A 26,365-nucleotide genomic window follows, 5' to 3' on the forward strand; every position below is an offset into this window, starting at 1 on the left:
AAACAACTACAGCTGCTGAAATTAATACATTGACACGGTATACAAGTTGTTGACCAAAGTGATGCTGTTTTTGTTCCTCTCTGTTGATTTCGCATAGAGATCTCACTGGCCACTGAGTGAAACAAGATTCTTGGCTAGTTAAATCTATTCCTTACCCCAGGAGCACAGAAAGCCCCATAATTTCATAAGTGCAATCATCATACTTATTAAACTACTGCATATTTCTTTGCATATAATATAGCTTATATAAATATGGAACACATCAATCTAACTTAACTTGTATATATGTAGATGCTGAGAAGAATATTGCTATATATTCATAATTGAAATAATCTGCCTTTTAGCCTTGGCAGTAACTCACCATTCTCACAACTCACCAGTTACATGGATCTTCTTTGGGTACAAGGAATCATAAATCTAGATCAGGATTTTTGAACTGCTTACCCTCTGGGAAATATGTTTCAGCTGTTATACAGCCAATTAAAATGTTTCCTGCTAGGAATGTTTTGCTAGTACCTAGATAACATGAAAAGAAGCTTGGCAACCAAACCTCTCTTTTGGGAGCTTAATAAATGGGATTATTTACAGATGAGTTTTTCAAGATTGTCTACTTTGCTTCAGGTGATAGTAAAGATTCATCGTTATAGAATTTAGCATCCTTAAGGCTGGGACATAAGCACTTTGAGCTAGGATTGGAAATAAGTCAAAAATACTTTCAGAATTGTAGAGTATAATTACACAGATAACATGCTGGTTAACACATTAGATCTTTTATGTGGTGGGAGGTGGGTGTTATTTTCAAGAGCAGCTATACAAAGAATGCATTATAGTTTAGATTGAAAGAAATTATCAGATATATTTCTCAGCCAGCCAAGGATCCAGGTTTGTAAAGGTAACTTTTGTCATATGATCTGCCACAAAACTCCAGCGTTATTTCATCCAGATAACTGCAGGCACCATTTTTAAATATGTTGCTAATTATATGATCAAGAACTCATTTGATATAACCAGAATGAAAGCTAGGTGCACAGTCATAATTAAGTGAAATTACCTGTATTTAAATTGGAAAAAACCTTAATGGTGTTAAGAAAAATTTTCAAAAGGAATGTAGAAGAATAAATATACATAAGATTTTATTCATTGTCTGGTTATTTCCAAATAAAGCCTTTAAACTAACTTTGTTTCAAGACATTTTTCAGCTATTTTGGAGCCAAGCATCTTATTTTAAAATGTAAAAGAAAAGGGAAATATCCTACTAAGGTTTAGACAAGGTAAATAATGTACGACCTCTCATTCTAGACATAGCATAGATGCAGTTTAAATAAACTAAGCTCAGCATGTGAAAGGCAGAGACACTTAGGGTAGAGTTGAACATAGTAAGCTAAGAATCATTAGTAAACTCTTAGTAATTTAAGAATGTTAGTGAACCCATAGAACCTAGTTGATACATATTATAACTCCAACTTCTAAAAACTGGATTGCTAAACTTGCAAAAGTTATTTTTTTGAATATTCGGGACAATTATAGATGAGAACGCTATTGAATGAAAGAAAAGCCAGTATATGTCCAAGATATTACCCAAAGAAAGCATGTGTTTTTAATGTTTGACGTAAGGGTTATGTTCAGCCAGCCATAGAAAGGAATTCCAGAATGTGTAACTAAGTAATAAATATCGGCCAACCTTGAGCTAATATAATGATACTGAGGAGTTAATATTGCAATGCATGTAATTAGCCCATACTAGATATAAGTAGTCCTTGTTTGGTGACTGCCCTCTTTAGCAACCTTTGCAGGTACAACTGTGATGAAAAAATACAACCAGTCCTCACATTTACAATTTTTGCAAGTCTATAAAGCAAAGGAAAACTGAAGTTATATCATAAACAGAAACATGATTAGATTTAGCAAGCACTTTTTGTAATGACTAAATTGCTAGTCCCAATTGTTGCTAAATGAGGACTACCTGTTTAGTGGTTTGGTTTTGATTGTTTAAATAAATGTAGCTTGCAAGTAACAGAAATAGGTAACACTATATGCTAAATATTAATTTAATTATATATCAAGGGCCAATCTGTGAGTGTGTTCAGTTCACATTGCTTGATTAAGTTCAGGAATTTCTCAATTGTTGATTATGGAGAAAAGCATAATCTTTTATTAGCATTACTAAGAAAGTGATGTAGCACAAATAATTTCCACATTAGCAAGATAAAAGATAGATTAGAAATAAGAAAAGCATCAAGAGTTGATTAATATTTTTTCTAATAAGATCTAATCCCATGATTTAACCACATTATATCACATTATAGTGATACGTTTTATTAGACCAGACATGTGATCCAATATAACGTCTCATAAACTCTAATGAAAGATGGCTTAAAATAAGGTGATTAGATTATAGCTCTAAGAAAAAATAGTTACCTATAGAATCACATTATTGTACCATGTTTGAGACATTATTGTAATATATGTAATAGCCTGCTCTTCACCCTCACACAAGCACAAAGTCTGTTCTGAGAATAAATTTGTAGCAAACACAGGAGGCATTTTAAAGGAGCCTAACTAATGATTATATTTTGTCAATGACTGTGAATTTTAGTAGCCACACTACTGTTAAGTAAGATTATGTTCCACTGGCAGAAATAAATACAAAAGAACACTGTGGGTAGGAAATATGTAGTTCAGGTTTTTGACCATTTGGAAAAATAAATACGTAAAAAAAAAAATCTTACTCAATTAGCATGTCTGAATACCTAATTACAGCCCATGAAATCTCAATGTTTTCTTTAGATCAGAAGTGTTTACAGTAATCAAATGAAAAAAGTGCCTGGAATCCATTGATATTCTATCATTCCAAGTAAATAGAAACCATAAAAAGGTAACAAGGTAGTTGTATCTCCATCATACATTACACCAGCAGTTTTCCAAGTATAGTCAGGGATCACTAAGTCAAATATCTTAAAATTTCTCAGTTTTAATTTCCAACACAGTAAATATTGATAGATATAATCCATATAAACCAAAGCTCAATTATTTTTAACAAAATAAAGTGGTCCCGAGACCAAAAACTATTGCACTGTGCCACATTTGGTTTGCTTATTTGTCTAATCATATGAATCCAGTCAATGTGTTTTGTAAACCAAGGGTTAAAATATTATGGGAACCCAGTTATTTGTTTAATTGGTAAACCAACATTAGAATATGGCTTGATGTGTTATATAAACACAACTTCTGTAGGTGAACTGGCAAACGATTTGGCTGTCTACCTGATGCATTACTGCACAAAATGAATTTTTCCCCCTTTCAATCAAGAGAAGGCCCTCTATACTAGCTGGCTTCACCTGACACGTTAAACCAAAAACTAACAAACTATACTCTATGATACATGGAATCTGAACAGATTCATATAAAAAAATACAGAAAATTATATCATATTCAATTAGAAAATAACGCAGCACTGAGATTACACACGAAGTATCTATTGTAGCACATCCTTTCACCCAAATATCAGAAAAAGGCAGCTTTTCTTTAATTGAATATTTAGAATTTTAATTGGCTAATGAAAAGCACAAAAATCTCTGAACTTTATGGCACTTTAGCAAACAGATTTGTTCAAATGTGATTGAATGTCCAGCAATCCTTGATAGTACAAACATTTCCCAGAGGAACAAATTTGGATGTCTGTTTCCAGAAAACCCTTCTCTTACTGAATCAGTTCATGGTATGAGCTGCTTGTACTCATGACAACAGCAGCAAACAAGGCTACAAATTTCAATGAAGAAACCCTTACTGGTAGCACCACACAGCTGCTCTTTAATTCTTCATCTGTCTTCTTGTAATAGAGGCTGTACAGGAAGCAAATCAGAAGTTGGATTCAATTAAACATGATTTTCCTATAGTGAAAGGGGATGTGGTACAGGGATGGGTTCTACTTACCTTTACTACAGGTTCGCAATGGGAGCATGCGCTTCTGCGCATGCGCAGGAGCTTTTGCGTGTGCGCAGATCGTCAATTATGACATCCGGGCAGGTGGGCGGAGCCTCCCACCGCTTTTACTACCGGTTCTAAAGAACCGGACAGAACCAGAAACAACCCATCACTGATGTGATAGCTTATGTTATCTTTAGAGAGCTGTATTTTATTGTAAACAATTGAGCTTAGGATAGTTTATATTCCCTTTTGGAGAGAGAGTTTGGTGCAGTGATTAAAGAATTAGGCTAGAATCCAGGAGACCATGAGTTCTAGTCCTTTCTATTTTTTAATTTTTATTGAATTAAAAAAAAATAATAGTGGACTTTGCTCCACGTCTCTGGTTTTTAACATCTATGTCAAATCTAATTTACTATGTCATATGTTCTCAGTTTATATATAGGTTTACATATCTCCTAATTCCATTTATATCAAGTATATACCATGTTATTACTACTATTACAACTCTATACATATTTAATATAACTATTCTACCCTCATAATTACAATATACAATATACATTAATATATACATTTCCAGACACTCCTTATCCCTACTTTCTGGCATTCTTCCTCCTCTCAAGCCAGTCATAAAATTTATTCCAGACCTCATAATTCCTTGATTCACATTTATCTTTAAGTTCTAGGGTAAGTCTATCCATCTCTGCGCAGTTGTAAATTTTATTTATTATGTCTTCTTACAAGGGTACATCTTTGCACTTCCACTTTTGGGCAAATGTTAGTCTTGCCGCGCTTAGTATGTGCAATATTAAATAAGTAACACTTTTATCTTGTTTGTCATCCATCATACCCAATAAGAAAAATTCTGGTTTGACCTCGATTTTGATTATTAACATTTCCTCTAACCAGCTTATTTGCTGCCAAAAACATGTTAAATTCTGAGAGCGCATTCCATGAAATCTTGTCATTTGTCTCATTTTACTGAAAAATAGAGACACAGTCTGTATAATGAAGGTTCCTGTGCCCTAAGTCTTGAATAAAGTTGTGCCTAGGGATTTATTTATTTATTTATTTATTTGAATTTATATCCTGCCCTTCTCCGAAGACTCAGGGCGGCTTACACTGTGTTAAGCAATAGTCTTCATCCATTTGTATATTATATACAAAGTCAACTTTTATTGCCCCCAACAATCTGGGTCCTCATTTTACCTACCTTATAAAGGATGGAAGGCTGAGTCAACCTTGGGCCTGGTGGGACTTGAACTTGCAGTAATTGCAAGCAGCTATGTTAATAACAGACAAACTTAGTCTGCTTAGCCACCAGAGGCTTCGACTATGAGTGATTGATAAGTAGCATTGTTGTTAAGTATTGCTAGGACACAATTTCTGACAACTTCAGTATGTATGCTGGAAAATAATGGTAGGGAATGTTCTTTAATTACTATCTAGAGCAGGGGTGTCAAACTCAAGGCATCAAGGCGGCGTCACATAGGGACTTTTCCCCCCTTCGTTAAACTGGGCATGGGCATAGCCAGTGCGTGACACATCCGGGTTGCGGGCCATGAGTTTGACAGCCCTGATCTAGAGTTACAAATTTCTATTTCAATATTTGTGTAGCTGTTTACCATATATTAATTCACCTTTCAGTTTTCAAGATGACAATCTGTTTAATTGGCCCACTCCATTTAAACTGAAATTTTGCCTGGAATACACAATATATATTGCAAATGTTTTGTTTCAGCAGTTTAATGATTATTTTAAAATTCAGGTTTGGGGACTATATATCCCAGGTTTAAGAATTAAATGCTTTAGATTTAGACTCAGTAACATCTAATTAGCCAGAATGGTGGCTAAATGTATATGGCAGAAGAATGAGATTAATAGGTATAATTTTAGCATTTTGTTTATGTATTAGCAGAATAAAATTAAAAGTATACAGTTATTTGTCTTTAAAATTTTTAGATTGCCAGAACTGATTTTTACCCGAGCAGCATTTACACATTGGTGATCCAAAGGATAAAGATTGATCAATTAAATATTTAATTCTCACTTTGCCAGGTTTATATCTTGTCTATGGAATTCTCTCCAGAAGAGTTTGCAATCCCTGCCCAATTCTGTTTTGTATTTCTTTTTGGGTGAAATAGAAAGTATAGAGTATCAACTTTAAGGCCCAATGTGGTTTAGAGGTTGAGGCAGATTGAGAAAACACCTCTTTCTATTTGATTCTCAACACCACTCCCATTCAACTGAGATTGTCTGAAAAGATTTGCCTACCTTTGTCATTTGGGTGACCTGGAATCAAGCCTTCACTGTGTCTTTGGAATGTAGTCGCATCTGAGTTTTGGTATAAGGTATATGTGTGTGTGTTTTGTGTATGTAGCATTCAAAAATACTTTTCAAATCACATAAAAAACCAATTTCATTTTCTATAATTCATCGTAGCATAATTCCTCACCTGTCTAATGTCTTGTGAATTCACATTCGGACGTTTCCATCCTGGTATGGCAAGACCCAACAACACTAACACTCCAAATATCAAAATCAGCATTCCCAGAACATTGGCAAACCAAGCCTCTGCAGGAAGCTTGGAATACTGTATTGTTGAATTTTTTCTAAGAAGATAGTCAAACAAAGTATTTGATGAAAACTAGTTCAATTCACATATTTCTGCAAAAATCCAGAAAAAGGGAATGTTTGGAATACATTAATAAACCTTTTAGGCCATGGGTTCTTCTGGTGATCATCTGGGGCTTTATCTACCAACTTTTTTGCTCTTGCAGACTTCCCAATATTTGCTATTGACGTCATAATACAAAATCTAGGCATTCTTATGATATTTGTTTTCAACAGTTCTCCATACTTAGTTCCACATCTTTACTTGTTATGTTGGAAAAACTAAATATACCAGCTTTCCGGATCCCTGGGTCACCAAGAGGTGTTAAACATCCCTTTCTGCAACTTCTAAATATGGAAGGTGCAATATTGGAGGAAACTGATGTGGACATTTCAAGAAAAATACTTGCCATAGGAAACTAATTTCTAAGGGCATCCCTGTAGCTGGATTCTGGGTGCTTGATAAACCTTTAGGATTACCCACTTCATATTTAGAAGTATTTTGATTACTGTCAAAATCTATAGCAATTTCAGTCCAGATCGGCTTGAGTTTTCTTTCCTTTTTTCTAAATTGAAACCAAGAAGCCAAATCATTAACTTTATATATTGATTATTTGTTACCTCAGAATCAAAAGACAAAACACGAAGACCCATTTAACTATGTCCTGATCAACCAAATGCCATTACTCACGATCTCATGAATAACTTTTCATTAATGCCGGAGATGCAGGATGCAGTAGCCAAACCAAGGATGACAGAACCAAAGAAAACATGGACAGGTTTGTAGAGGGCTCGGAAGCAGATGGGCGTCCAAGGCCACAAAAAAGAAGCAAACCCCATTAACCACTGAAATGGAGAGATATGAATTAGAAGTCTTACATTATAGTACCTGAATTGTACCTGAGCCTATACATATTTACATGGTTAGCAATGCCAGTGTGATAACATAGCCAGCAGAAGTTCTTTTTTCCTCTCATCTTTAGTTTTTTTAAAAAAATGATAATTTTAGATCTTCAAGCACATATGGATATAACATTTGTAAAAGTATGTTTATTGTATGTGATTCCATCTCTCACAATACATGTTCGGCGGGCAACATATTGCATGTTTTTTAGGTAATGCATGATTCATATGAATAATTCTTTGGTTTAATTTCAAAAGAGATGGCCACTCCCTCAGTAGGAGAAAAGTCTCTCTGTTTATAGAGTTAATTTCTAGTGACAAGAAACTGAGGACACACAAGATATGTAAAAGTACCATCAAGTCTTTCTTCAGAAAAAGCTTAGCGGTATTGGATTGCATATTAAAAGATAAACTATTCACATCTCTGCCTAATTGGCTATCCCTCAGAGCCCCAGAAGCTGTCTTATACTAAACCACAGCATTGATTTTTCTCACCCACTACTATCTACATTGACTAGCAATTAGTCTCCAGAGTTTCAGGCAGGATTTCTTAATCCTTTCTGAAGATCAGCTATCAGAGGCAGGTTACAGTAAAAATAAAAAGTTGGGAGCTACTCTAAATATTGCTGATCTTGTTTCTTTCCAGCCTTTCATCTCTTCTCTGGGAAACTAGTGGGATATATACTTTTGACATAAATCAATCCATTGATACACTCTTACCTACCTGGCATGAAAAAAGTAGCACAGCAAAGAGCCCAAGCCAGCTATGCAGAGAATACATGTTGGGGATCTTCTGCACATTGTGAAACTTGAAGACAGCCTCCAATCCCAGAATGGCAGAGATAAATGCTATCAAAGCAAGTGTTGCATGCAGCACCTTCCAAGGGAGCTTGGAACCCATTTGGGAAAAGGGCAAACGGTACACTAATGCTGCTGCAAGGGAAAAGGGGGGAAATCATCAGAGACAGTTGAAGTGCTCTGGCACTATCTCCACTTACACACCAAAAGGAGGGGGAAAGGACAGAGAAACTGGTGTTGTTTCACTTACCTGTACCATATAAGACCACCATGCCTGTCACCATGAGAACTGGGTGCCAATTAAACATCTTATGAGAACCATCCCAGGCCAAGCCGCCAAGCCAGTGCTGACTCCAATATACCGTAAGCCCCAAACACAAGATGCCCAGATTTCCCATAAGGATTGAATATGGTAGAAATGGGATTGTAAGCATCTCAATGCTATCTGGAAGCAGACCTGAGAAAATAAAGTTAAGATAACAGAAACTGAACAAACAGTTCAGGTTATTGATAAGAAATTAAATTCCAAATCTCCTCTGACAGCTTTCTATTCTTCTTAAGCCAATTTTGCCTTCACCCAACTCCAAATGGCATTGCTTTTTGCTGTACGGCACGTGCACTTCAATTTTACTATTTTTATCATTATCGCCCAAGGAGGAGGAGCTAGAGAGAAAGGGCTAGAGAAAATATTTTAATGGTTTACCCATTAAAATTCATTGTTCAGAATACAAAGGCTCTACAGTGTCTTTGGGCTGATTCAAGAGGATCATATTCTACCTGGATGGCAATATATACAAAGCTCAATCATTACCATCAGTTTAATTGATAGGATTATTGTCTTTTTTAAGTCCAGAAATGCTATGTAGTCATATCACTAAATATAGTTTATAGGGGAACCGATGAGTTTATTGTAAAAAGGAGAGGGAAAAAAGTCCTCTACAGATATTGCACCTGCAACCACTGCTTCTTGAGAAAGGCAACTGCCATGAATTCACTTCTGCTTTTCAAGCAGAAGTTGAGGCTGAATAAATAGCAGAAAATCTCCATTAATAGTTCATGATGCTGACCGAAACTTCACTCTTCACAACACACAAGTACCTTTATAGATGGAGAAAGGAAATGGATGTGCTTGCTCTTTTTGAATATTTTCTTTATACCTAGTACTTTCTCCAAATTGCCAGGCAACTTTTCAATACTTTTTCTAAAAATTGAGAGTTGTATTGAAATTTGTATTTATAATGTTTGTGGTATCTATACAAATATGCATACACCCAATCAAATACATTAGCATCTGCATCGAAGTCAGGGAGTATAAGACTGAAAGCCTTAATCAGAATAAAAGCTATTAGTGAGTGCCTTGTATGACAGTGAATTTAGGTAGCAAAATTCTAGTGCAGCCAAATTAATCTGGCTTGACTCCTACATACATTCTGGTTTATGTTTACTGCCTCTCTTCTCCTGACAGAATTATAGATTAATTGAATTGGAAGGAACCACAATAATCCTATAGTACAGCCATCTGCAAAATGCAAAAACACAAACCAAATGTAAGTGGCAGCTGTCCAGCTTTTGGGGGGGGGGGAATCCAGAGTTGAGAATCTGAAACCATCATATTCTTCAGTGCTGTATAGACTTACTATCAATAATTTTTTCCTGTTTTTTTTTAAACAAAATCTAAGAAGCTGCAACTCAATTAATTACTCCTGATTCTAGTTTCTTGGCAGTACAGGACTTGTCAACCATTTTCTGCATAAAATCTTTTTATATACCTGTGGAGACCATAGAGAATGGCCTTGAAAAAAAGAAAGAAAAATGGCTACCAAGGCAATAAGAGGGGCTTGAGCCTGGACCAAGAAAATAATATGAATAAACATCTCAGAAAGGCCCCTCCCTAGTTCATCCAAAGATAAAGTAAGGAAGTACATTCAGACTTGCAAAATTCTTTCACTATAACTGCTACAATAAAAGTACTGATGGCATCGATTTCTCAGCCTGGTCTACCTTGTAGGACTGACAATACCTAAAAACACTTTTTTTATATTCCTTCTATCTTCTCTTCATTTGACAGTTTTTCAATAGATGTTTGGGGACTTCAAACCTCCCTCCCTAAAACTCTTTCATGGTTTTCTGAGGTTTTGGTTATTTCCCAATAACCAATAAATCTTTATTTCAATTTATATGGCCACCCATCTCAACAAAACTAATACATCGTGGGTGGCGCAGTGGTTAAAATGCAGTACTGCAGGGCTAAGTCTGGTCAATCCAGGAGTTTGATTCTGACCAGCTCAAGGTTGATTTAGCCTTCCATCGTTCCGAGGTCAGTAAAATGAGAACACAGATTGTTGGGGTCAATATGTTGACTCTGTATACTGCATAGAAGGAGCTGTAAAGCACTGTGAAGTGGTGTATAAGTCTAAGTGTTATTGCTATTCATCATAGATGTCAAAATAGTGTCACATGACATCATGTGACATATGATGTTTTTTGCCTTTGCATAGCCAGGGTGGGAGTGGCCTCTGCATGATGCATCTGGCCTGCAGGCCGCCAGTTTGACAGCCTGCTGTCTGCTGTACATAATTGACAGCCATGGTTAAAAAATCAAAATAATCAGCACACCAATCGTCACAATCATTGCACAGGCTTTGCCATACATCCAGAACCCCAAGCTCAGTGTCACAAACATGTCTTTTAAGGTCTTACAGAAGACCAGCAGGGTCAGAGCTATTCGGATTTCACAGGCAAGACTCCACCTCTTCTGACTTGTTTGGAGCCGACATGCAAGCTATTCTTTCTGTTAGCTTGCCAGATATTGTCCATGCTCAGGTTATTACCAATCCAACTGATCTATGTAAAGTTAATTTACAACTAATTAAGTTAATTCTTGACTATATAATGTTATACCATGTCCATTCTTGTACTGCCTGTTCCTCTAAAACAAAGTATGCTTATCAAGATCAATGTTCCACTGATGGGATTCATTCCACCGTTTCTGTAAATCTCTTTTATACCATACTTGTTTTTCTGCCTCATGATCCAGATCATCTGTTTTTACCCATACTTTGTTATTATCATGGAGCAGGCCTGCACAATTTGCAGCCCAGCAAGCTGCTTTGTGCCAGTATGTGTGGAAAAACAGCTAATCCACTGCTGCCAAACAAAGCCTCCACCAAGGTTTTTGCAATAACTTCCACCCCAAAAGATACATTGCAAAGTATGTCCGGGCCTTACAGGCATTGCTAGTTGCATCACTGCCATTGTGCTGCCAGCTGTTCCTTTCTGGCCTGCAGTTACTTTAAAAGTATTAATCTACCACTTTTGACTTTCAAGAGTTCTACAGACCTGGTGTAGGGACATTTCAGATAATGGAATAACTTCCCTGTGTTTCCTTTCCGTTTATGTCTGCTTGCTCATTCATTTTATTGGGCTGAAAGACAAGATGTTTGTTGGGTTCCAGAACCACAACTTATTTGTGTCCTTCCAGCATTTTATTACATCAAAAGTATCAATTCCCAGAAGCAATGCTAAAGAACGTGGCACGTAAATTCAATAAGAAGTGATTGTTGGAATTTGATAGTTCATACAAACAGTATGGACTTCGGCTTGGTAACCATATAAGATACCCACTTTAGGCTTGGGAACCTAGGATAATCTGCCCAATTGTTGGCTTGGGAACTGGACAGATAACCACACAAGGCTTTGGTACCTCGAGAAAGAAACCAAACTACAGGCTTGGGATCCTGAACCAAGAAACCCATCCATGACTGGTATTGCACATCTATTGAGCGTGCCCCCTATGGCAGTGGGGTTGCCGGTTCAAGTGCCTGAACAATGTCACCATGGACCAATGCAATATAATAGTAGTAATGATGACTATATAAAACAAACAAGACAAAAAACTAATAGAATGCATGTGACGTTGCCATAGCAACATCCTCAACTTTGTCCCTATTGTTAGGGCTTTATACGTCAGTGATGAAAAACCAACCCTCCTTTTTAAAAGGGTTTGAAACATGCTCTTTCTAATGAGAATGATTTAACAGAGTTTCCAGAAGGTCTCTTTTTTGTAAAAGCAGGCTGAAAATACCCTATTTTTGGCATTTTTACAAAAAATGTCAACTTTACACTCGATTTGTGAACTATTGGAAAGCGGTAGAATGAAATTTTATATTCGAAAACCTTGTGTTGTTATGTTTCATGTCTATCATACCTTTCCTTCCAGAGATATAAGAAGCCAAACTTTACCCTTTTTTTGAGCCACATTATTTTTGGCCAACTTTGCTCCAAATTATTTAGATGGGAGATCGCTCACAAGAATGTTTTAATTATTTTGTTTAATAGAGCACAAAAAGTCGTACAAGATGGCTAAACAAAATATTGCCGGGAATATTATCTCTCAAAGTGGAGCCTCAGTCATACTGTAGAAGGCTACAGTATGGAGGTCACACAATATAAGGGTCACACAAATGCCTATATCTCCGCAAGTATTGCATCAGCACACTTAATACTTTACCAGTGTTCATTGGGGACATGTGTGCATGTTCACACACAATTTCATCGAAATCCGTGATGGTCGAGCAAGGGACCCCCAGACCACTTGACATGGAATGACCCCTAAAGGCTAAGATTTCAAAGCTGGGCTTTATTAAAGGGCTACAATTTTTAGGGTATTCCTGCTCTATATTGCTCGAGGGATAAATACCAATTTTATTGAGTAAACAATAAAATGCATTGCCATGCTACATTCTGAGAAAAATGCATAGCCGTTTTTGAGATTAACTGGACTAAAGAACATTAACTGTGTTGGTAAAAGGCAGACTAATTACCCACACAAGAACATACGGATTATTACCAATTGTATTAATGGTTTCTAAAGAAGCAGAGCGTGCAACACCAGATCCAAGAACTAGCAAGCGTGCGGCACTCTCCTGGGGAAAATAAAGGAACTTTTGTCGATTCGCCAATCAAAACCACAGGAAGACCGATATTGGTTAAAAAAGAAAGAAAAAGCAGCAGCAGCAAAATCTTCTTGAGCAAAATATCAGTAGGAGAACATGCTACGCTCCTTTACAAGAATGAGCGTTCGGGTGACTGACAGGCACAATGCTTGCCGATATTAAAGAATATTATTACTCCCTTCCTCAGTCCTATTACAACGAAAATGCACACTACTCTTATACCTCGCTTCCGCCTCAGTCGCAAAGAGAGTCGGGAAAAGTAGTTCCAGTCCTCAGCAGCCCCTTCAACACGGCCTTCGCCGCCCATTGCGGACAAAGAACTTAAGCCCCTCTGTTCGCACTTAGAGTTAGAAACCCCGCCCAATGAAGATTTCCGACTTCTCTGGAGGTCTGGGAAATGTAGTTTTCTTATCCACACGTGTGGTTTGGAGCAAATCTTTTTCTGGGATGAACAAATTTATCGCTGCCTTCAATTGCCTGCCATGCTAATGCAAACAAGTAGATAAATCGATGGAAATGTTTTTCAAACAGTAATTGAAAAATTAAGAGCCCTAGCATGAATTATTAGCTGCCCCATTATGTGCGTAAGTCCAGAAGCTGAGATTTCCACGTTACCGAAGTTATAATGTGGCTGGTTTCTTTATTTATTTTATTTATATATTTTTATTTGTCACAACAATATATATAAGCATCACACAAAAAGATTATATAGTATATAAACATATATATGAGGGAATATTAGGAGGTATATAAGCATATCTTTTCTTTTATGTACACTGAGAGCATATGCACCAAGACAAATTCCTTGTGTGTCCAATCACACTTGGCCAATAAAATTCTAAATTCTATTCTATTCTATATATATATATATATATAAGAAGAAAAAAGAAAAACAATAGGACAGGAACGGTAGGCACGTTTGTGCTCTTATGCACGCCCCTTATGGTCCTCTTAGGAATGGGGTGAGGTCAATAGTAGAAAGTTTTTGGTTAAAGCTTTTGGGATTATGGGAAGAGACCACAGTCAGGTAAAGTGTCCAAGCACTGATGATTCTGTTACAGAAGTCATATTTTCTGCAATTTAGATTAAAGCGGTTAACATTAAGTTTAAATCTATTGGTTGCTCTTGTATTATTGCAAGCAATCACAAATCTGCATATAGACGAGAGGTCGAACGACTAGCCTTGTGGTGCAACCAAAACAATCTGGAACTGAACACACTCAAAACCGTAGAAATGGTGGTAGACTTTAGGAGAAACCCTTCCATACTTCCACCTCTCACAATACTAGACAACACAGTATCAACAGTAGAAACCTTTAAATTTCTAGGTTCTATCATATTGCAAGATCTAAAATGGACAGCTAACATCAAAAACATCATTAAAAAAGGACAGCAAAGAATGTTCTTTCTGCGCCAACTCAGTAAGCTCAAACTGCCCAAGGAGCTGCTGATTCAGTTCTACAGAGGAATTATTGAGTCTGTCATTTGCACCTCTATAACTGTCTGGTTCGGTTCTGCAAACCAACAAGAAAGACACAGACTTCAGAGGATAATTAGAACTGCAGAAAAAATAATTGCTACCAACCTGCCTTCCATTGAGGACCTGTATACTGCACAAATCAAGAAGAGGGCCATGAAAATATTTACAGATCCCTCATATCCAGGACATAAACTGTTTCAACTCCTGCCCTCAAATAACGCTATAAAGTACTGCACACCAGAACAACAAGACACAAGAACAGTTTTTTCCCGAAGGCTATCACTCTGCTAAACAAATAATTCCCTGAAAACTGTCAAACTGTTTACTAAATCTGCACTACTATTAATCTCATCGTTCCCATCACCAATCTCTTTCCATTTATGACTGTATGACTGTAACTTTGTTGCTGGCAATCCTTATGACTTATATTCATATATTGACCATCATTTGTGTTGTAAATGTTGTACCTTGATGAACGTATCTTTTCTTTTATGTACACTGAGAGCATATGCACCAAGACAAATTCCCTGTGTGTCCAATCACACTTGGCCAATAAAAAATTCTATTCTATTCTATTCTATTCTATTCTATTCTATTCTATTCTATTCTATTCTATTCTAAAAGTAGTCTTTAACAGGGAGGACATTACAATAGATGATTCTATGAGTTAAACTTAGGTCTTGTCTTTTGGGTTATACAGTAATCCGGTAAAGTGAGCTGCGCTTCACAAAAGCCTTTTAATAAAATGTGTTAGTCGGAAAAGATAGTACCGATCTTTAGTATTAGCAGTGGATTACATTTTACATGACTGCATTATATTATTGTTGTTGTTATTAAACTTGTGCCTCCTCCGAATTTCCAACTGCTGTAGACCGCATTGTTGCTGTATTGAAATAACAATAAAATCAACGAAACATAAACAAAGATAACAGATGGAAGACTTGTTTACATTAGCCAAATATTTTTTTCACTGCCTTCGTGGAGAAAACCTATATAATCGCTAGGAGCCGAAAAAGCCGAAAATGACTTGATGGTACATAAACAAAGCTAACATTCCATGGGAACGCTAAATGAAATTCCTATTCCATAGAGCTCATTGTTTCACTTAATGATGGAGAAAAAGCAGGAATTTCATGCCACCCCGTAGCTCCCCTCTCCTTAGGCTGCTTGAGGATCGAGGCGATGGTTTGTTTGGTCGGGAAGCGCCCAACCATCCCGAAGTTACTCCTCGGCCTCTGAAGGATCTATGATCTCTGCGGCCCCGGCTGCACTTCCGGGCCTGCTGGCTTCAGCGCCTCCTCCGAGCCGCTGCGCTATCGCCATGGGGACCGATTGTGGCGGCGCAAAGTAACTGTCCTGCATCTTTCCTCCTCGTCGGGGGCTGCCCCGGAGCAGCGACTGCGCTTCCTCCGGTTTCTCGTGTCTTAACATGCGATTCCCGAGAAAGTGTAAACTCCTATGAGAGATCTCGAAGCCTCCGGTTGAAAGGGGCTGTGGAGCACAGGTAAGTCCTGCATTTAGTGAAGTCCTGTATCTTAGAAGTGGGCGTTTCCCCCTTTCCCACGGAAGCGGAGGGGATCCTCAGCTGCCTCCCCCTCCCCAAAACCCCTGTGGTCTCCTGTCCCAAGTCTAGAAATGCCGATTGATTATAGGCCATGTTTTCGGTTTCAAAAGTAATGCAGTATTCTTTTCCGTACCAAGTATAAACATTCTGTTGGCAATTAAAAGGAAAAAGAAAGAGCCAATTTGCTGTAGCTGTTAAGCTACTAGGCTAGAAATCGGGAGACCTGTGAGTTTTAGTCCTCGCTTAGCGGGGCTACTTTAGGTCAGTTCCTCTCGGCCCTAAAAGCAGGCAAGGGCAACCAACCTCAGAAAAACTTTGCCAAAAAAAACCTGCCGGGATTAGTCCAGGCAGTCGCCGGAAGTCAACAATGACTTGAAGGCACAAAAGAAAAGAAAAGAAAAGAAAAGAAAAGAAAAAAGGGATTTTCTTAGTGCTTGATCATTGATTTTCTATATTTGGATCTGATCTAAACTGTATGCATCTACCATAGCAGCAATTAATAAGGTGTCTGTCTCTAGCTTTCATTGTTACTTTTCTTCCCCTTTACTTTTCCATCCCAGCAAATCTGTCTCAAGGAAGAAGCTCACCTCTTTTGTAACATGAGTATAAGCTGGTTCTGCTGCCTGGAATGCAGACGCTGAGAACCCAGCATCTTAGGGAAGAAAGATGCTCCAGACCAGCAATTACAGCCTGGTGCTGTCTTTGCAATTCCTCCTCTTGTCCTATGATCTCTTTGTCAACTCCTTCTCAGAATTGCTTCGCATGGCTCCTGTCATCCAGCTTGTGCTTTTCATGTGAGTAGTAAAGACTTGCATATGCTACTCAGTACATATTCTTTTCAGAATTAAAAATTGTTAATTTAAAATTAACATTAAAATTAATTAAAATTAATTTTAATTAAAATTAATTAAAACTATAATTAAAATTAATTAAAATTAAAATTAGAATTAAAAATTGTGCATAAGAGCACAAAAGTGCCTACCGTTCCTGTCCTATTGTTTCCTTTCATTATATATACGCTTATATGTTATATAGTTGTTTCATGCTTATGCTTATATGTACTGTTGTGACAAAATAAAAAAAATAAAATAATAAAATAATAATAATTAAAAAAAGAATTACTTGGTTTTGTCATAATAACAGCAACAAAGTGAAAGCAGCGAAAGAGGGTTCTGTAGTTTTTAAAACTTTATCAAGACCAAAATGGTCCATGAAGGAAACTGTAGATATTTTTATAAGAGATGTTCATAAAGAAATTTTTCAGTCTGTATTGGACTTTTTAATTAATTAATCATATTTATGTGGCCACCCATCTCACAAATGTGACTCTAGGTGGTTTTCAATTTAAAAAAAACATTTAAAAAGCCCTTTGATCCCATATGGATAGATCTGCAATTTTACGCTAGGAAACAAAACACTTGATAGCCAGTTTGGTATAGTGGCCAAAGGCACCAGGCTGGAAATTAGGTGACTGAGTTCTAGTCCCACCTTAGTTCTAGTCCCACAGTCAAGCAGTGATTTGGAGTTGGTGACTTTCGACTATTCCTGGGAAGAAGGCAAGCCAACTTTAAAAATATTGCACAGAAAACTGCAACAACTTGTCCAGTTGCCCATTTGCCAGAAATCAAGACTAACTCAGAGCACCTCCCCCAAACCACTTATCAAAGAACAACGTCTACTGGATAGATTAGAATGTACTTTAGAGTAAACATTCATAAAATTGTATTTTTAGTTTCTGCTCTTCCTGGGTTACTTTCATTCAGGAAAACATAGAGAAAACCAGATAATAGCTGATTGCTGTGAAGTAATAAAATAAAATATTTTAAAAATCTAACATTGAATTGTATAGATTACTGGTAACCTATGCTGGTTTGAACAATGTATTAAAATGTTGTTATATGCATGATGAATTTATTCAGATCACTGTACTTAGGAGTTGCAGAGAAAAATGGAACTGGTGGCAAGCAGGGAGCTCAATATGACTCTTATTTCCATGGCAGTCTTTTAAACAAGAGCTTTGGGATCTCCTTTTCTTGTTATTAATGAAACAGTAATATCCCAGTGGAAAAATAGGCAAAAGAGATTTCAGCAGCCCTGTTGCTCTCTTCTCTACTTGTAAAAAAGCAAGCCCATTTTTGTAGGATATATGGAGCTACGTTCAATCTCTGTTTCATTAAAAAAAGTCTTTTTCCCTACAGCATTCAAGATATTGCCATCCTCTTCAATGTCATCATCATCTTTCTCATGTTCTTCAACACTTTTGTTTTTCAAGCCGGCCTGGTCAATCTTCTGTTTCACAAATTTAAAGGAACTATTGTCCTATCAGCAGCATATCTGGCTTTGAGTATATCTTTTCACATATGGGTCATGGTAAGAAATGATTATGCTTGGTTCTTAAAGATAAAATATTATCTTGAATATGGGAATTAGATAAAATTTATATTGAAATCCATTGTGCGTGAGTATTTTCCTTTCATTGAATTCAATACACATCTATTCAGTATGCATCTGTTCAAAACACACTGATGAGTTATTGTGTTTTCTTTGCATTAAACCTATAATAATAATTTTATTGGAGAAATGCTGGCAAGAATGAAGGTGGGTAGAAGAATGTGATTTTCCATATGAGCCTATTAAAGGTAATATGTGTTTTGCATTTGTGAGTAACTTAATAAATTTAAAAGTAGAAAAAGAATGAATTGGATCAGTGGTGAAATTCAGGTTTTTTTTTACTACCGGTTCTATAAGCGTAGTATGGCTTGGTGGGCATGGCAGGGGAAGGATACTGCAAAATCTCTATTCCCACCGCATTGGGGCCAGCCAGATGTGGCATTTGTTGGTTCTCCGAACTACTCAAAATTTCAGCTAATGGCTCTCTAGAACCTGCTGGATTTCACCCTTGAATTGGATACTATAAAATACAGTCCAATTGATAAAAAAATGAAATATCTGAAATCTTTTTCAAAATATTGATGAGAACTTAGTGCATGTCAGTTACCACTTCTGTACATAATCTGTATATGCATAATTTGTGGAATAGAAACTAATTGTAAATTGAATTAGAGAATTTTCAAGTCTAAATAATTATTTATATGATTTGATTACTGTATTAAGTTATCTGTTCCTTTGTGGATCAGCAGGAACTATGTGTTACTAGTCATGTTATTGTTTTTGTTCTATAGCAAGTGTTAGGTTAGTATCCTCTCTTCAGTTCATCAGTGACATAAAGTCTGATGTGGCATGCATGACTAAAATATGTTAAGATGCAAGTAGTTAAGTTTAGATAATCCAGAAATTTTCCTTGTATTTTTTAAAAATGTAAAGTCTTAAGTTAGAGGAAATTTTACTGCCTTTTTTTACATCATATACTAATCCATGCTTTCCTGAATTAATCCAGGTGGCTAGATTTCCAAAACACACTGAACCTTAAACTAGCCACTTCTATGCTTGCATGACGCCATGTGTATTTTAGGCAAACATGGACAAATCTACCATTTTATTACTATTGACTCAGTTGACATATTTAGTTAGACCAAAGACGACTTTCAACTGATTTTCCATAGTAAATTTCTATCTAAGATGCTTTTTTTTTTACAGTTCAGTCTTTCAGTTTCATCTCACATAGGTTCGTACACATGCATTGGTCAAGTATTTTCTAGTAATTTCAAATAAACTTTTATTCTTGATGGGTATAACTTATAATGGCAATTTCACTTGCCATAGGTATTTACGTTGGTGATTTCCGTGATCTTTCACATATGTGCTATCTAAAGTAATTGAATGAGAGACCTAGCAGTGGTTGCATATTGTGTCCATAAATGCCCTATTACAGATTGTCAATGTTTCAATATTATATTTAGTAAATTGGAACATCAAATATTCTTATTGATATACTGCATCCTCTAAGTGAGTTTCTCCCTTGCACTCTTTATAAATGTTGATTTTTCTAGGCAGTATTGTTGGACATAAAACATGTACAACAAATAGAGTATTCTAATAAAAAAATAAAGGTCCTGCACTCCTAAAGTCAGTGTATATTTATTTGGGTTGAGGAAGAATCTATGCTGCTACTTCTGTTTTGTGGCTCTCTAATGATCCTTATTAAGATGTAACAAATCCTAATAACAATGTAACAATTTCATTTACCATCTACAGAAACCGGTGGACTTATTTGGTATAGTGGATAATGTGCTGACCTAAAAAGCAAGAGATTGCACGTTTCTAGGCCTGCTTTAGGCGTGAAAGCCAGCTCACTTTGGGCCAGTCATTCTCTCAGCCCAATCTACCTCACAGGGTTGTCATTATGGGGGACCTCTGGGGGAGGTATGGTCAACTTAAGACATCTTTGCAAAAGTGGAGCTGAGGTCTGCGGCTGTCAAGGAACCAGTGAGTAGACCAATCCGTTTGAATTTCTTCATATAAGGAGTGCATGGGAGATCATCTACTATGTTCCAAACAAGATCACAGGATAGTGGTTTTCCATGAACGCTGAAAGAAGAGGGGATCAGCCACCTGGCTTGCAACTGCAATGGAACCTTTTAAAGGACACTAAGTTTGCAAGTCTCACTTTCTAATCTCTTTTGGAAATCACCTATTAATTATCTTAAAGCTATTAAAGACCTTTGGAATAACACGTATGAAAAATCATTGGGTGAAATTATCTTCAACTCTAAACAAAAGAAACATTAATAAAAAACTTAAGAAATTAAAGAATTTGAAATAAACAGCAAAAAGCTAAATAAGATTTTGATTAACAAAGTTATAAATGGATTACAGGTCCAGATAAATTTCGAATACCGACTTTGCTATAAGATTTTGGAATTGGCTATACCAAGTAAACAACTTCTCATGGGTAACAGATTTATTTTGATTATCCTGGCAATTGCAAGTCATAACAAAGTGATGATTTTAGAAATTGGACATTAGAGGGGACTAAAGATTTTAAGTACATGAAAAAAATACAAACTGTAAGTACTTGGATTTACAGATGATTAAAAAAAACATTATAACATTGGAAACATTAAAGAAGTTCTTTAAAGATTGGATCCTGAAGTTAGTAAGTAAATAACAATATTGTCAGTAATGATGTCTGCTTCTATGGATAGACTGTGTCTAAAAGATGTTAATGAAGCAATGACAGATGTGGAACAGATTTTATTTGACAAGACAGAGAAAGTACCAAAAGTGGAACTATAAATGACAGGCCAAAAGAATTATTTGCAAAAGGACACTTTATTGGATATACAAAAGAAACTGGCTGAAGTTTTTAAAATTAAAAGGAAATATAAATAATGAACCAAGAAAATAATCTGTAAAATATTTTCTTATTGGATCTATAAAGAAGGCTTGTTAGAAAACTGTTACATGATGAAGAATTGAAGAGCAATCAAATCCCTCAACAATATTTGATTGGAGCAAACATTAGAACTATTAGAAGTAAGAGGAAGGAATACAGTTTATTCAATCAAGCTTAAAAATAAAACCTTTTCCCCCCCCAATGTTCTGACAGTCCTTTATGGGCTTTTGCTAACTCCAGGATTGAAAAAGTTGATGTTTTATGGATTTGCTTATAGATAATGAATAGAATATATGATGAAGAGATATCTCGTAAGGAATGAAGAGTTACTAAAGTTGTTTAGAATTGTTTGATGTAGGTTAGCAGTCACTTCTTTATATATTTCTATTTCTTTACTGTTCATTTTCTTTACTTTTTCTTCCTTTTTTCTTGTACTTTTTATATTTTCTCTTTCTCTAAGTTTAGTTTGTGTTAGTAATCAAAAATCTTAATAAAAAAGTTGGGAAAATAGACTGGAATATAGCAGCATTTACTTCCTTGAGTCACATATATTTATAAGGTAGGATAAAATAATAGTAATGACTGCATAACTAATCTATGAGATGACTTTAATATATAAATATTCAGCAGCAATTGTATTTTTTCTGTAACTATTATTGAAATAGTTAAAGGCTGTGGCCAATCACATCAGGGACATTATTTTACCTTATAAACAATTACACATTAATTGTAAGTACATAATATATAGATGGCCCAAAAATGTGCCTAGTTTTTAATTAATTAGTGAATGTCTTATCAGATATCAGAGCCCAGATCTGTGTCTTGTCTTCTCCTATTTTCAGCCTTTTATTCTGCATCTGTTCTTTAATTGATCTTTGTTTCTTTCTATATTGAAACTAATATTTTTCATCCAGTTTGATAAATCTGTCCCACGTCAAGGTTCAGTTGCTTAGACTGTTTGGGACAAAACTTTGCTTAGTCAGGATTTTAAGAGGATTTTGTGGGATTTATTGTTGGTAGCTAGAATAAGTCTGATGATCCGATTAACCTTTCTATGTTCCTCGGCTTCTCTCCAGCACTCACACTCTTCCCATATGGTATCTTAATGCTTAATCCTTAAAACAGATTTGAAGGAAGGGGTGGTTTTAGTTATTTGTTGTATTTTACTTTGATTATAATTAAAATGGAAACATGAGTTCTAGGGCTTCTCAGAGGAAGGAGCAATACAGGTACACAATTTTCCAGTTGATTCAGGTATTTATGAATTGAAGAGAATTATATAATATATTTTACTTTCTGGCCTTGTATTTTATACGTGAATATGTTTTAATTGAAAAAGTGAAGACCTATTGTATTTTACAGAAGTTCTAGAAAAAAGTTAAAATGTTATAGAGCAAGAAATTGATTTATGTATTTGTTGCAAATATGCCTAGCCTTTTCTCTAGGTTAAGGAGCTCAGAGCCTTTTCTGTAGATTAGACTGAAATTTCTCCAAAGTCATTTCATGGCTTTGAACTGTATGATTGAACTGTTCAATCATTTGAACTGATTGAACTGTAGCTACTACATCACAGCAATATTTACATCAATTATTAGACTACTGCAATTCTTGCTTGCTGGCAGAGCTTCTCCAGTTCTCTTTAAAAATCTTGAATGCTGTTGTTGGCCTCTTAAATTGGCTTTTGTTCAGAGCTGTTGTGACTTCCATGTTGAAATGATATGGCTTGAAATAGCCTTACAAAATTTCATTTTCCTTGTCTCAATTGCTACATACTTCTTTTGGCATCTGTTTTTTTTTAATGGCTTTTTCTTAGGAATAAGGATTAATTTGGCTACAAACTGTACAGGTTTATAGATTCCTGGTCTTCCAGAGGGACAGGGAAAACTACTTGACCAGGTATCTTCAAGCAATCCAGTTTCTTGAAATCGAGGCAGCTGAAAGGTTTTCCTTGGAGGGAAATCTGTATAACTATTGCTGCAATGGACACTTAACAAAATTATCTTGAATGGAACATTAATGCAACATTATCAAAGTTAGTTGTTTCAATTCATATTGTTAGTTAGACATGTGTATCAATTTAAGAAAAAGGATCTTATCCTACAAAATAAACCTCAGTGAGCAAGAATTGTAGACATGTAAAAGCCTAAGACAGAGGATGACAATCTAGGATTTGAAGTCTACGTTTCAGACCAAATTACTGGCATAATAGTTTGATTTTAAATTGGGGTTTTATTAATATTCTTAAATATTTTAAATTTAATTTTAATTATTAGCCGTTTTTGTAATTTTGATATGTTTTAATTTGTTTTAATTGTACATATTTTGTATTTTATCTCCGGCTGTACACCGCCCTGAGTCCTTCGGGAGAAGGGCGGTATAAAAATTCAATAAATAAATAAATAAAAAATTAGTCAATCAAAATAAATTAATGGAGAAAAAAAATCTTTATCCCATTTTTATTCACTTCTTTATCACAATTTAAAAAATTAATTCCTCTTATGAAATTTAAAATGCATGGAGTAGGCAATAGTTGGATAAACTGATATTAAGTGAATGTTAAGCTTTAGCTATAGATTTTCCAAGATTTGAAAAAAATCATTAGAACTATCTGTCAGTTAATTAACTAATGTCCAGCTGGAAAAGTGGTATTGGGAATCAATATTAAAAGATAAATAAAATCGCTTGGTAAAATTAAATTAAATCCTAACTGTTACAATCAAACAAGAGTATATAGATCAATATGTAAACCAGTGCATGATTACTTAAAACAGATGCTACTTTTACTGGGACTTACTATGGGTATACATTTGTTTTGGAAACGCTTCGTTCTGTCTTTGGCCAAAATAGAAATTTGAGCAATTCGCATGAGAAGTGTTTGAAGACAAAGCAATACACGGGGTTTAAGTACACATTAAACTATACTGCATGTTTGCATTTGTAGAATGTTTAATTAATTTGATGATAAACTCTACTGACATCTCAAGAGGAAAACCTTATGCTTCTTTCCAATTATGGAAGGATTGGATACATGTTATTTTATGCTTTTTATGCTTTTCTTTTTTAAATAGAACTGCCGCTGGGAAAATTCAAACATCTTTGTATGGACTAATGGGATGCTGACTCTGTTTGTTTTCCAGAGATTAGGTAAGAATTAAATTGTATCATTTCCCTTTGTGTCATGACTTTTGAATTTTTTAATGAAAATGGTGTAGTCAGCATTTTTCCTATATAAATAAATGGGACAGAATATGAACAATGTAGGAATTATGTCAGATATCTACCATATGTCAGACATTAGATATATGTATAGTCACCAGCCAATGATTCTTTGAGTTTTCAGGCAAGCCTTTCCAAGCCCTCTATAAAGATGCTGGATTTTGCATGCAAACCATCTGCTCTTTCACAGGTTTGCTAGTAAATACTTGTAGAGGGTTTTGGAATATTCCCCCAAACTAGAAATCCCCTTTGGAGGAATGGTGACATTTGCTTGACTGGAGGAAGTTGGAAAGCCAGTTTGGCATAGTACTTAAAGGCACTGAAGTAAAACACTGTGAGACTGTGAGTTCTAGTCCTGCTTTAGGTATAAAGTCATCTGGGTAAGTCTCGACCAGTCACTCTCTCTCTCTCAGCCCTAGGAAGAACATAGTGGCAAGTCACTTCTGAAAAATGATTCCCAGAAAATTACATGGACTTTTCCATACAATCATCAGGAATCAAGAATGACTTGAAGACACACAAAAAAGGGAAGGGGGGAATTGAGGACTTCAATAACACAATCCTTTTTTTTTATTGCAGTGGCTGTGCTATATTACTATTTCTACAAGAGAACAGCTGTTCATCTGGGAGACCCATGTTTCTATCAAGACTCTGTATGGTTACGGAAAGAGTTTGCTCATGCCCGCAGTTGAGCACTACTTCTAAATTATATGGAGCTGCTGGAATGTTAAAGAGACCTCAATCAGTATCCTGAAGCAAGTTTTCTTCTCACTTTTTTATAGTCTTGGTATTAACTTTATAGAAGATTTAATCCACAATACTATTCTTCTTTGGAGTCTTTATCACTACATAACTATCAGGCTTCTACTTATCCTCTCAGGTCTACCTTCTGCACTTTCAGGAGTTGGTTACAGTTTTTTTGAGGAATATATGAAGTGCCAAATTGGTTTGGCTGAGAACTTTCAAGTAGCAGTACTGCAGTTTATTTTTGCAAATATTCCCTTAAGCGGTTTGCTGCCTCTAATTAAAAGATTCCCTTGTCTTTATTATGACCAATGTGATTAGTTCCAAACCTTCACAGTAGGCAAATGTATTCTCATTGACTTTTTTTTCTTTTGTACTTATTTTATAAGTTATGAGAAAATAAACCTGCCATTTTGCAATAATCATAGTGTGATGCAGGTTGCTGTTTTTTGTATGATCTAACAATACTGGTAGTAACAGAGGGCTCGTGCAAAGTTAAGCTTTGGAGTAATATTCTATGTGTATATATTCATTTTGTTGACCCTGAGTCAAACTTTAATATTGCATTATAAACAGAATCAGAAAAAGAAGCATATTTAACTTGGTTAACTGAATATGCAAAGTCATGATTTATTTAGCTTTAGTTATTTGCATAATATACTAAGCCAAAAATAAAGTATATATTATTATTTATTATTATTAAATACTAGTTCAACAAGTTCCAGAGTTGGGTATAATTCACATTAAGATAGCAAACCTTCTTACATATTAAAACAGAAAACCCAGCTTTAAATTTTAGAATTACAATTTGGAATCCTATAGAGTGTTACTACTAGGAATCCAAATTAAAACATCTTGGCACATAACTG

The 26,365-nt window shown here is 35.6% G+C and overlaps 2 protein-coding genes across 4 annotated transcripts; one reads left to right on the forward strand and one right to left on the reverse strand.

Moving 5' to 3' along the window:
* Positions 1 to 938: 938 nt before the first annotated feature.
* LOC131184260 (lysosomal membrane ascorbate-dependent ferrireductase CYB561A3) lies at positions 939 to 13,548 on the reverse strand. Of its 3 annotated transcripts, none has more exons than XM_058155376.1 (7): positions 13,419 to 13,548; positions 8,492 to 8,698; positions 8,168 to 8,376; positions 7,232 to 7,386; positions 6,383 to 6,539; positions 6,202 to 6,261; positions 939 to 3,842 (listed from the first exon to the last, which is right to left on the reverse strand). In XM_058155376.1, the coding sequence occupies exons 1-6, from the start codon at positions 13,501 to 13,503 to the stop codon at positions 6,226 to 6,228; spliced, it is 849 nt and encodes a 282-aa protein (XP_058011359.1). In that variant the 5' UTR covers positions 13,504 to 13,548; the 3' UTR covers positions 939 to 3,842; positions 6,202 to 6,225. The 3 variants fall into 3 exon arrangements, with proteins under 3 accessions (XP_058011359.1, XP_058011372.1, XP_058011362.1); XM_058155389.1 differs by having other exon boundaries at positions 13,408 to 13,528; XM_058155379.1 differs by lacking the exon at positions 6,202 to 6,261.
* Positions 13,549 to 15,911: 2,363 nt separating this feature from the next.
* On the forward strand, positions 15,912 to 26,365 carry TMEM138 (transmembrane protein 138). Its single transcript, XM_058155400.1, has 5 exons — positions 15,912 to 16,180; positions 16,801 to 17,034; positions 18,439 to 18,610; positions 24,605 to 24,680; positions 25,332 to 26,365. Exons 2-5 carry the CDS (start codon positions 16,907 to 16,909, stop codon positions 25,442 to 25,444), a joined length of 489 nt encoding a protein of 162 aa, XP_058011383.1. The 5' UTR covers positions 15,912 to 16,180; positions 16,801 to 16,906; the 3' UTR covers positions 25,445 to 26,365.

The sequence above is a fragment of the Ahaetulla prasina genome, chromosome 1 (assembly GCF_028640845.1).
Source record: "Ahaetulla prasina isolate Xishuangbanna chromosome 1, ASM2864084v1, whole genome shotgun sequence".
Lineage (NCBI taxonomy): Eukaryota > Metazoa > Chordata > Lepidosauria > Squamata > Colubridae > Ahaetulla > Ahaetulla prasina.

What these genes read in the sequence shown, in the direction of transcription:
- TMEM138 (XM_058155400.1), top strand. Translation starts at nt 16,907, where the DNA reads ATGCTCCAGACCAGCAATTACAGCCTGGTGCTGTCTTTGCAATTCCTC. An exon ending in ATCCAGCTTGTGCTTTTCAT is followed by an intron (nt 17,035 to 18,438) that starts GTGAGTAGTAAA and finishes TTTTCCCTACAG; the next exon opens with CATTCAAGATATTGCCATCC. An exon ending in GTTTGTTTTCCAGAGATTAG is followed by an intron (nt 24,681 to 25,331) that starts GTAAGAATTAAA and finishes TTTTTATTGCAG; the next exon opens with TGGCTGTGCTATATTACTAT.
- LOC131184260 (XM_058155376.1), bottom strand. Translation starts at nt 13,503, where the DNA reads ATGGGCGGCGAAGGCCGTGTTGAAGGGGCTGCTGAGGACTGGAACTAC. An exon ending in GAAAAGTTATTCATGAGATC is followed by an intron (nt 6,540 to 7,231) that starts GTGAGTAATGGC and finishes CTATCTTCTTAG; the next exon opens with AAAAAATTCAACAATACAGT. An exon ending in ATTCACAAGACATTAGACAG is followed by an intron (nt 6,262 to 6,382) that starts GTGAGGAATTAT and finishes ACCAAAACTCAG; the next exon opens with ATGCGACTACATTCCAAAGA.